Here is an 11,611-nt window from a genome sequence, read left to right as displayed (position 1 = left end):
CTAGAGCTTCTTCTCTTGTTACAGCTGTGCTGGTGGCGTCGTCAATGTACCGCTTGTAGAATATATATATATATATATAAAACTAATTTTGTTATGAATTTTGTTATGACTTTTTTGTATCGAATTTTTGGATAAAGTTGATTGATTAAAAATAAATTAATGTACACAAATTTTGCCTCAGATATATTTCTTTTACGTTTTGAATTGTTAACACTTGTTTTTAGATCATGAATACGATGTACCTTACTCGGGAATATTATAGCGGGTTAATTTATGGCTGGGAAAATTAATAACCGGGAAAAATATGGCGGAATTTCCCAAAACCCGCCAAATTATCCCGGTCATGTATTTACCGGTGGCCGACCTTTCAAGTTTTTTTTTTCAGAGGTCAACAAATTTTCAACCGAAATTTCTGTTTTTGTTACTTGTTAAAGAAGTTATTTCAATTTACAGTTACTGATATTACTCATTAATAGAAAAAAAGACACGTCTAGTATTTAAAGGAAAATAAATCTATAGCAATAATAAGTCAAATCTTCATTAAAGCGTATTCTCATTCTCATTATCGCTAATATCCCCTTCATTATCATTATTGATATCCCCCTGCTGCTGACCGTCAAATTCGAAGTTGTATTGTTGTCTTAACAAGACTTTCATTTTGTCCGCTAATGGGGCTACTGCTCTGAAGGTCAGCCGGAGCTTAATTTCCTGCCCACCGCTTAGTATTGGGGAACGTCTTGGCTTTGCATCTTCAACTGCTCCAGTAATCAATCCACCGTGGACCATGAAATAGTGGCACAGTTTACTCACTTCATGGGCAAGAAAAGTGAGAATCACGGTCCACCCTGAAATCTTATTTCTATAAACAAATTGTGATTTTTATAACGAATTTATGGTAGCAACCGCCAATAAAGTTAAAGCCCTCCATCCACTGCTTCAAAAGTCTTCTCTAGCACATATGAGACTTCAGGTAAAATATGATGATCACCACCCCCTTGGAACCCCATAATCTGAGTCGGCGGGTTTTTTTATGACTGGTAAAATTTTTGACCGGGAAAAATATGGCGGAATCTTCCAAAACCCACCACTTTATCCCGGTTATAATAATCCCGAGTAAGGTAGTTACATTGAAACGTCGAGTAATCTCCTTTTCCCTAATAAGAGCATTTTTACTTGTCGCAACAACCGGGATAAAGATAATTTTACCCAGAATACATATTTTAAATATGATATATATATATATTATCCAAACATTCCACTACATTCTGCAGAAAGTTGGAGATTTAAATTTTGGAAGCACGGTAGGGATAGAGATCTGATAGTGATATCGATCGTAAATACTAAAAATACTCTAACATAACACAATTGTAACTGCAGTTTACAGAACTCTAAATGCTTAATAAACACACTTGCAGGTACCACCCGTATTCACACTCAGAACTGAGTTTAGTCATTTTCCGATGCGAGATTTGGGACGGGTTCTATAAATAAAGTTAAACAAACAAACAAGGAATTAAAAGGAGGCCTCACACACACTATATAATTACATGAAGTCATTAACTGTAAAATTATGCCAGAGTCTGAGGATAAAATTACATTACATGCTGGCTGACTATTATTATTAATAAATGATATATATTATATATATGTGTAATAACATTTATAGCTTCAATTCCCGCTCGCAAACCGCAGTTATGTTTTTCTTGTTGATCGTCATCATCGTCTTGCCTGCTGTTGCCTCTGATGATAAGCACTCAAAACAGTACACTGCTCTTCATTTTGGTACCTCCAGTAATGACTACATTGGATTTAATTTTAATATGGCCCCGTTCCAAGATTCCTTCTCCATCTGTACTTGGATGAAACGTGTAGACACCTCTGCCCCTTACCCGCAAGTGTTGAACTACCATGTAAATGGAGGCAATGAAATCATGATAACTTCTAACGGGCATCACAACCATGTAGGAGGTGATCGAAATTTGAACAGTAAGGAAAGTGAGTTCACAACACCTGTCGGGAGCTGGTTTCACTACTGTATTACTTGGTCACTAGCGTCGACGAGCACCAAGCTGTATCTTGATGGTAACTTGATAGGCACAGGTACGACGCCCTCTGGAAGAACACTGAAAATGGGAGGAAATCTGTTCTTCAATAGACTTTCTTACAGTACAGATTCTCGTTTCATTTTCGGAGGGCAGATTTACCAGTTTAACATTTTCTCTGAGGCACTCAGCTCGGTCGAGGTAAAGAAAATAGCAGAAGGTGGGCTGTGTATGGACCTTAATGATTTCTCTGGAACTAGGGCTCTGCGATGGGAACACATTTTGTCCCAATCGAGGAGTGGATCTGTAAGCGAGTTTATGATGTGTGAGTGGAAGAATAAATTAGAAGCTCGGCTGAGAGCGGCAGAAGAGAAGTTGACAAATGTAACTGGACAACTTAGCAGGACTGAGGAGAAACTGAATACAACCCTAGAAGAGCTAGGAGCCGTGAGAGGTGAGCTCGAAAGGACGGAGCGCGAGCTGAATGGACTAAAAATATAACTGATCACCTTAGAGACTCACCATGTGAGACTATGAGCGATACGGAGAGCTAACTCACCAAGTGAAATACGGACAGCAACAGTCCACACTCAACAGTAGTCAATAGTAGTCTTATTACTATTAGTATTATGACTCAAGGCTAGGAACAATGAACTTTTTGTTCTTGCGAGCGATCATGATTTATATCTCTGAAAAATCACATTCCTTAAATTGCGCGCATTCAACGTTGCAATATCAAATAGGCTGGAGAGAGAGGCCTTTTGTGGCCGGAATGGATTGCAACGTGCGTCAACGTTTTATTATTGCAAATATTTAAAAAATTTCTACATTTTAAGGGGCCATCTACTTAGGACGTCCGCCAAAATCGCAGGTTTTCAGACCACCCCCCCTCCCCTTGTCCGGGTATGTCAGAATTTTCAAAACCACCCCTCCCCCGGACGTCCGGATTTCCAGCTACTTTTAAGAGTACAAATAAAACCAACTCAAGTTCATTGAGTAATTAGTGTCAAAGAGTTGAAATTAATGGAAAATTTTCGTTAATTCTGCCAAAATTTCCAGACGTTCGAATTTTTAGAAACCCCCCCCCCCTGTCCGAATTTGTCCGAAATTCCAAAACCACGGCCACCCCCTCCCTATTTGCCGGACGTCCTACTCCTAGACGGCCTAAGTAGATGGCCCCTTAGCAGAATTGATATCACGAGATATATTTTATACTATTTGTTATGATCTGATTCCGAGCTATAAATTTAAATTAATTTAAATTAAATTGAGATTTATATATTAATACAAGTCTAGTTACAGTATTCCCACTCCATAATACAGTTTTTAGGACGAAAATTGCAGTTACAGTAGACCGATATATAAATAAAATCAAAATTTAGATTAAATTAAAATTAAAATCTACATTGACAAGCTGTTTTCTTCAGTCAGTGCCGTAGTGAAGGGGGGAGCAGCCAGATGCCTTTACAAGCTCTTCGTGATTGTACAAAGTCTGAAAGTAGTGTTTTAGTTGGAGCTGACTAGAATTTTAAATTTGCCTCTTTATTCTTCGCATATTCACCACAAATGTTCTTCATATTTTCACCCCATATTACACAATATGTACTGCGTAGTACTGTTATAGTAGTGTAGTGTGTATGATAGAACAGTCTATATGCTCGAACACTCTACCTAAACTAATAATTTCCAAATTTTAAGTTTAACCTGAAAGCAGTATGACACCGTATTATATATATATTTTTTTTTATATACTTTCAACACTACTATATAACAAATAATTTGAGAATTGATGTAAATAAACGATGCAAAGACTTTCGAAGATCTAATCACAACCGCTTTCTTTTATTGTGTAGAAGTCCAGCCATGAAATATATATATATAATATATATATATCGGTTTCTCACCTTGCCGTCAAATGCGAGGTAGGGAGTGTAGGTAGTCTCGGCTATTCTCCCCTTGTACTTCTTGATCTCGTCGTGAGTGTAAAAGTCGTTTATCTCGAACAGCTCAATATCTTCTTCTGTAACTCCTGCACGCAGTCACGCAATATCACTATTTATTGAAATGGTTTTTACACATGATGGATATGAAACTTCCGCCTAATTTTAAGGAATTTAATTTCTACAAAATAGTTATTTCATAACTTAAATACGGAGAGGGGAGGTTATACTTATATTTGTTTTACTTAATATTTAAACGATCCCTAAGAATAAGATAAAATCCCGCTAAATGCACCAAGCTAACTTTACTAACCGACTTCTTTGAGGCAGTTTTTAGCATTGAAACAGTGAGGGCATCTTGTCTTGGAGAGAACAAAGTATTTCTTTCCCTTTGATCTTGCAGTTCCCTCGTCTACAAAGTCTATAGCTGCTTGTTTGATCTGTTGCAGGTAACTAGAAAAAGTGTACAATTATTAGAAATTACCAAATGAGTCATGATTAGCTGTTGACTAACTGGAGACTAACTAATTAATAAGTTAACTTATTAATTGTTGAATATTAATTGGAGACTGACTAATTAATTAGTTAACTGGAGAGAGTACTTACAGGAAGTATCCTAAGTTAACTGGAGAGAGTACTTACAGGTAGTATCCTTAGTTAACTGGAGAGAGTACTTACAGGTAGTATCTTTAGTTAACTGGAGAGAGTACTTACAGGTAGTATCCTTAGTTAACTGGAGAGAGTACTTACAGGTAGTATCCTCTAGTTAACTGGAGAGAGTACTTACAGGTAGTATCCTTAGTTAACTGGAGAGAGTACTTACAGGTAGTATCCTAAGTTAACTGGAGAGAGTACTTACAGGTAGTATCCTCTAGTTAACTGGAGAGAGTACTTACAGGAAGTATCCTTAGTTAACTGGAGAGAGTACTTACAGGTAGTATCCTAAGTTAACTGGAGAGAGTACTTACAGGTACTATCCTCTAGTTAACTGGAGAGAGTACTTACAGGAAGTATCCTTAGTTAACTGGAGAGAGTACTTATAGGTAGTATCCTTAGTTAACTGGAGAGAGTACTTACAGGTAGTATCCTTAGTTAACTGGAGAGAGTACTTACAGGTAGTATCCTTAGTTAACTGGAAAGAGTACTTACAGGTAGTATCCTCGGATGGCTCCAGTTTTGTAGGCAGCCCTGACCCCCTGTCCAGTATAGTAATAGTGTCTGGCCTCAGTGTAGCCTCCCACAAACTGAGGGAAGAGGGAGCTAGGAGACGATCAACACAAGTTATTCAAAAGCTTCTGAAACAAATGGCCTGTCTTATCAATTGTATGTTTTCAGACCCTCTCCAATTGTTTGTTCTTTATAATTTACTAAGCAGCAAGTATCTAAGAGATTGTTGGTTATTTGGTACCGACCTTCTTGTTGATGAAGATTTGAGGAACAGTTTTCATCTGGCTGTATTTGCAGTAAGCGTAGTTTATAACTTCCATCTTGTTATCCATAGTGTCCAGTTCATCCACCTCAATATCACTCTCGTCAAATCCTGCGTATTTTAAGTGTTAATCAATATCACTCTCGTCAAATCCTGCGTATTTTAAGTGTTAATCAATATCACTCTCGTCAAATCCTGCGTATTTTAAGTGTTAATCAATATCACTCTCGTCAAATCCTGCGTATTTTAAGTGTTAATCAATATCACTCTCGTCAAATCCTGCGTATTTTAAGTGTTAATCAATATCACTCTCGTCAAATCCTGCGTATTTTAAGTGTTAATCAATATCACTCTCGTCAAATCCTGCGTATTTTAGGTGTTAATCAATATCACTCTCGTCAAATCCTGCGTATTTTAAGTGTTAATCAATATCACTCTCGTCAAATCCTGCGTATTTTAAGTGTTAATCAATATCACTCTCGTCAAATCCTGCGTATTTTAAGTGTTAATCAATATCACTCTCGTCAAATCCTGCGTATTTTAAGTGTTAATCAATATCACTCTCGTCAAATCCTGCGTATTTTACGTGTTAATCAATATCACTCTCGTCAAATCCTGCGTATTTTAGGTGTTAATCAATATCACTCTCGTCAAATCCTGCGTATTTTAAGTGTTAATCAATATCACTCTCGTCAAATCCTGCGTATTTTAAGTGTTAATCAATATCACTCTCGTCAAATCCTGCGTATTTTAAGTGTTAATCAATATCACTCTCGTCAAATCCTGCGTATTTTAAGTGTTAATCAATATCACTCTCGTCAAATCCTGCGTATTTTACGTGTTAATCAATATCACTCTCGTCAAATCCTGCGTATTTTAGGTGTTAATCAATATCACTCTCGTCAAATCCTGCGTATTTTAAGTGTTAATCAATATCACTCTCGTCAAATCCTGCGTATTTTAAGTGTTAATCAATATCACTCTCGTCAAATCCTGCGTATTTTAAGTGTTAATCAATATCACTCTCGTCAAATCCTGCGTATTTTAAGTGTTAATCAATATCACTCTCGTCAAATCCTGCGTATTTTAAGTGTTAATCAATATCACTCTCGTCAAATCCTGCGTATTTTAAGTGTTAATCAATATCAATCTCGTCAAATCCTGCGTATTTTAAGTGTTAATCAATATCACTCTCGTCAAATCCTGCGTATTTTAAGTGTTAATCAATATCACTCTCGTCAAATCCTGCGTATTTTAAGTGTTAATCAATATCACTCTCGTCAAATCCTGCGTATTTTAAGTGTTAATCAATATCACTCTCGTCAAATCCTGCGTATTTTAAGTGTTAATCAATATCACTCTCGTCAAATCCTGCGTATTTTAAGTGTTAATCAATATCACTCTCGTCAAATCCTGCGTATTTTAAGTGTTAATCAATATCACTCTCGTCAAATCCTGCGTATTTTAAGTGTTAATCAATATCACTCTCGTCAAATCCTGCGTATTTTAAGTGTTAATCAATATCACTCTCGTCAAATCCTGCGTATTTTAAGTGTTAATCAATATCACTCTCGTCAAATCCTGCGTATTTTAAGTGTTAATCAATATCACTCTCGTCAAATCCTGCGTATTTTAAGTGTTAATCAATATCACTCTCGTCAAATCCTGCGTATTTTAAGTGTTAATCAATATCACTCTCGTCAAATCCTGCGTATTTTAGGTGTTAATCAATATCACTCTCGTCAAATCCTGCGTATTTTAAGTGTTAATCAATATCACTCTCGTCAAATCCTGCGTATTTTAAGTGTTAATCAATATCACTCTCGTCAAATCCTGCGTATTTTAAGTGTTAATCAATATCACTCTCGTCAAATCCTGCGTATTTTAAGTGTTAATCAATATCACTCTCGTCAAATCCTGCGTATTTTAAGTGTTAATCAATATCACTCTCGTCAAATCCTGCGTATTTTAAGTGTTAATCAATATCACTCTCGTCAAATCCTGCGTATTTTAAGTGTTAATCAATATCACTCTCGTCAAATCCTGCGTATTTTAGGTGTTAATCAATATCACTCTCGTCAAATCCTGCGTATTTTAAGTGTTAATCAATATCACTCTCGTCAAATCCTGCGTATTTTAAGTGTTAATCAATATCACTCTCGTCAAATCCTGCGTATTTTAAGTGTTAATCAATATCACTCTCGTCAAATCCTGCGTATTTTAAGTGTTAATCAATATCACTCTCGTCAAATCCTGCGTATTTTAGGTGTTAATCAATATCACTCTCGTCAAATCCTGCGTATTTTAGGTGTTACATCTACCTCAATATCACTCTCGTCAAATCCTGCGTATTTTAAGTGTTAATCAATATCACTCTCGTCAAATCCTGCGTATTTTAGGTGTTAATCAATATCACTCTCGTCAAATCCTGCGTATTTTAGGTGTTACATCTACCTCAATATCACTCTCGTCAAATCCTGCGTATTTTAAGTGTTAATCAATATCACTCTCGTCAAATCCTGCGTATTTTAAGTGTTAATCAATATCACTCTCGTCAAATCCTGCGTATTTTAAGTGTTAATCAATATCACTCTCGTCAAATCCTGCGTATTTTAAGTGTTAATCAATATCACTCTCGTCAAATCCTGCGTATTTTAGGTGTTAATCAATATCACTCTCGTCAAATCCTGCGTATTTTAGGTGTTACATCTACCTCAATATCACTCTCGTCAAATCCTGCGTATAATAAGTGTTAATCAATATCACTCTCGTCAAATCCTGCGTATTTTAGGTGTTAATCAATATCACTCTCGTCAAATCCTGCGTATTTTAGGTGTTACATCTACCTCAATATCACTCTCGTCAAATCCTGCGTATTTTAGGTGTTACATCTACCTCAATATCACTCTCGTCAAATCCTGCGTATTTTAGGTGTTACATCTACCTCAATATCACTCTTGTCAAATCCTGCGTATTTTAGGTGTTAATCAATGATATATTTATAGCTCAATCGCGCCCAATTAAAACATTTGTCCATTCATCAAGTAAAGCTGAATTTTAATGAGAAGTTTAAATAGAAGTTTAATGAGAACTTGATATAGTTATATTTATAACATATTTACCCAGAAAACATACTGTTATATGTTATATTTATAACATATAACAGTGAAAGTTGAAACTAAACAGTGAAAGTTGAAATTCAACTTCTAACCCATTTTCTGGATGACACTTTTGGCTCTTGTACACCATCCACAATAAGTGAGGCCGATGAGGTATACCTTGCTGCCGGCTATCTTATCTTCAACATGCTTGGCAGCAGCTGGGTCGAGGTTGGAGCAGTCTGCGTCCCATTTCAGGTTGCTGCAGGTGTTACTGTTATTTATTGTTATTAGGGCCGGGTTCCCTATCCCTCAGAGATTACGTAAGGTCCAGTTCACCATACTACTACTGATAACCAGCATTAGTAGTAATATTGCATAAAGTTACTGACAATATAATGAATTGATCCAGTTATGAGTTACTTACTCTAAAGTTATGAGTTACTTACTCTAAAGTTATGAGTTAACTACTCTAAAGTTATGAGTTACTTACTCTAAAGTTATGAGTTACTTACTCTAAAGTTATGAGTTACTTACTCTAAAGTTATGAGTTACTTACTCTAAAGTTATGAGTTACTTACTCTAAAGCTATGAGTTACTTACTCTAAAGTTATGAGTTACTTACTCTAAAGTTATGAGTTACTTACTTTAAAGTCTGAGAAAGCCCAATAAGTGCGAAAATTACGGAAAGCTTCATTTTGACTAAACGTGTGGAACAATATGTCGCGAATTTAGAATTGGAGCGGATGAAAACATTTAAAGTATTGCTCTAAAGAACCGCACCTGTGGAGGTGCTGATTGGATTAGAAGTCGGAAAATCTGGCCTTCAATTGTTAGATTGAGAAAAGTATTCTAAAACAGCAAGAAAACCTGCTGCCTGACTGTCACGTGGTATTACCTTTGTCGGGGGGGGGGGGGGGGGGGGGGGGGTTTTACATTCTCTGGCTTCTTACATTAGAAAATTTTATCTAAAACACTCATCGCAAGCATCCCGGTACCCTAATGCCGGTGCATTATCATGAACCATAGATTTCTAGTTGCCACGATAGCAATTTACTCTGATTCGACAGCGTCAGCTGGTTTCTGTCTTACGTAACACATGTTTCACACCACAATTTAATGCACAATGCTAATCATGTTGCTATGACAATGCTAATCGTGTTGCTATGACAATGCTAATCGTGTTCTCTCTCTTCCCGTCAGGGTCTCAGTGATTTAACATTAAGCACTGCATCACAGGAGGGCGATAAACAAATTGCGGAGAATAGCACATGTTCTGAGCAACAGGTTGACCTTTTGTTTTAGTTCTAATTCTCTTTGTATCCGTACAAAGCACGAAAGAAGATGGATTGCTTAAAAGATCGCTATAAACAAAATTGAAATCAACCTTGAACCGCTACATTTAACTATACCGTAAACCGAGTTACTATGTCCCCATTGGTCGATTGAAACTTGAAAGATTGATATTTAATATACGCTTGAAAATCAAAACTACAATCGAAATCGACCGCCCAAATTAATTAATTATATATATATACTGGACGGTACGGGATACATATTAGGCTATCGATTAGGTAATCTAGTGTGCTAATAGTATAATAAGTATCACCTATAATATCACCTATAATAAACATAGCAGTTCCACATGCAGTTCCACATGCAGTTCCACATGCAGTTCCACAGCCCAGCTATGATAGCTGCTGCAGGTGATTTTCAACAGGTTAGAGAGAAGATCAGTCTCGTTTCAATGGCTAAAGACCAGGCTTTTATAGAATAACAAAGAGATTTCTGTTTAGCAGGCAAAGTCCAGACTTACAACAATTTAATTTGTTCAACTTTAAGTGCCAAATATCGGAAGGAGGCCTCGTCGCCTGGTTATAAGCTGGATAGGGCAATCTCCACGTAGAAATATGGCAGACTTAAAAAAGATTGGTTGGCCGTAACTGCTTTGTCGTTCTAACTGGCTTATCTTGTCACGTGATGTGTTTGGGAACCATCAGATAAGGAGCAGAGAGTAGGATGATGCCATCAGATAAGGAGCAGAGAGTAGGATGATGCCATCAGATAAGGAGCAGAGAGTAGGATGCAGATGATGCCATCAGATAAGGAGCAGAGAGTAGGGTGATGCCATCAGATAAGGAGCAGAGAGTAGGATGATGCCATCAGATAAGGAGCAGAGAGTAGGATGATGCCATCAGATAAGGAGCAGAGAGTAGGATGATGCCATCAGATAAGGAGCAGAGAGTAGGATGATGCCATCAGATAAGGAGCAGAGAGTAGGATGGTGCCATCAGATAAGGAGCAGAGAGTAGGATGATGCCATCAGATAAGGAGCAGAGAGTAGGATGATGCCATCAGATAAGGAGCAGAGAGTAGGATGATGCCATCAGATAAGGAGCAGAGAGTAGGATGATGCCATCAGATAAGGAGCAGAGAGTAGGATGGTGCCATCAGATAAGGAGCAGAGAGTAGGATGATGCCATCAGATAAGGAGCAGAGAGTAGGATGGTGCCATCAGATAAGGAGCAGAGAGTAGGATGATGCCATCAGATAAGGAGCAGAGAGTAGGATGATGCCATCAGATAAGGAGCAGAGAGTAGGATGATGCCATCAGATAAGGAGCAGAGAGTAGGATGATGCCATCAGATAAGGAGCAGAGAGTAGGATGATGCCATCAGATAAGGAGCTGGATGTTCACTCTGCTTTGTTCTAGAAAAATCTAGAAACCTCGTTGCTCATAGTTTAGTGTTGCTACCTCACAGCTCTGAAAATTTTCAGCGTACACCAGTTATTGAAAAGTCTTAATTATGAAATCGATAATTCTAATTTTGTTGTGCAAATTGATGGAAGGAGAAGTTTTGATGCGTAGTTCAGTATTCTCCTCTACAACTGATAACGCACCCCTGTGGCCTTATCATAACCAACTAACACTAACCCCAACCGAACCCTTACTGTTTTAGTTACAGCCTATCTACCACCTATTAGACTCGCTAGCTTCAGTATCTACCATTTGTTAGAACTACCACTGGATCTGCAACCTGTTCTGACTGTGAAGCAAGAAGATTCAGTGAGGCTGGATCTGCAACCTGTTCTGACTGTGAA

At 37.4% G+C, this 11,611-nt stretch overlaps 1 protein-coding gene across 1 annotated transcript; it reads right to left on the bottom strand.

The window, feature by feature from the left end:
* Positions 1–3,428: 3,428 nt before the first annotated feature.
* Positions 3,429–9,283, bottom strand: LOC134818800 (uncharacterized). The gene is made up of 7 exons (XM_063828445.1): positions 9,157–9,283; positions 8,623–8,771; positions 5,395–5,522; positions 5,132–5,226; positions 4,296–4,435; positions 3,947–4,071; positions 3,429–3,534 (listed from the first exon to the last, which is right to left on the bottom strand). Exons 1-7 carry the CDS (start codon positions 9,204–9,206, stop codon positions 3,466–3,468), a joined length of 756 nt encoding a protein of 251 aa, XP_063684515.1. The 5' UTR covers positions 9,207–9,283; the 3' UTR covers positions 3,429–3,465.
* Positions 9,284–11,611: the final 2,328 nt, after the last annotated feature.

The sequence above is a fragment of the Bolinopsis microptera genome, chromosome 7 (assembly GCF_026151205.1).
Source record: "Bolinopsis microptera isolate Bmic1 chromosome 7, MBARI_Bmic_1.0, whole genome shotgun sequence".
NCBI lineage: Eukaryota > Metazoa > Ctenophora > Tentaculata > Lobata > Bolinopsidae > Bolinopsis > Bolinopsis microptera.
This window is presented reverse-complemented; position numbering and strand designations above follow the sequence as displayed.

What these genes read in the sequence shown, in the direction of transcription:
- LOC134818800 (XM_063828445.1), bottom strand. Translation starts at nt 9,206, where the DNA reads ATGAAGCTTTCCGTAATTTTCGCACTTATTGGGCTTTCTCAGACTTTA. An exon ending in GGGCTTTCTCAGACTTTAAA is followed by an intron (nt 8,772 to 9,156) that starts GTAAGTAACTCA and finishes TAACACCTGCAG; the next exon opens with CAACCTGAAATGGGACGCAG. An exon ending in AAACTGCCTCAAAGAAGTCG is followed by an intron (nt 4,072 to 4,295) that starts GTTAGTAAAGTT and finishes GACTGCGTGCAG; the next exon opens with GAGTTACAGAAGAAGATATT.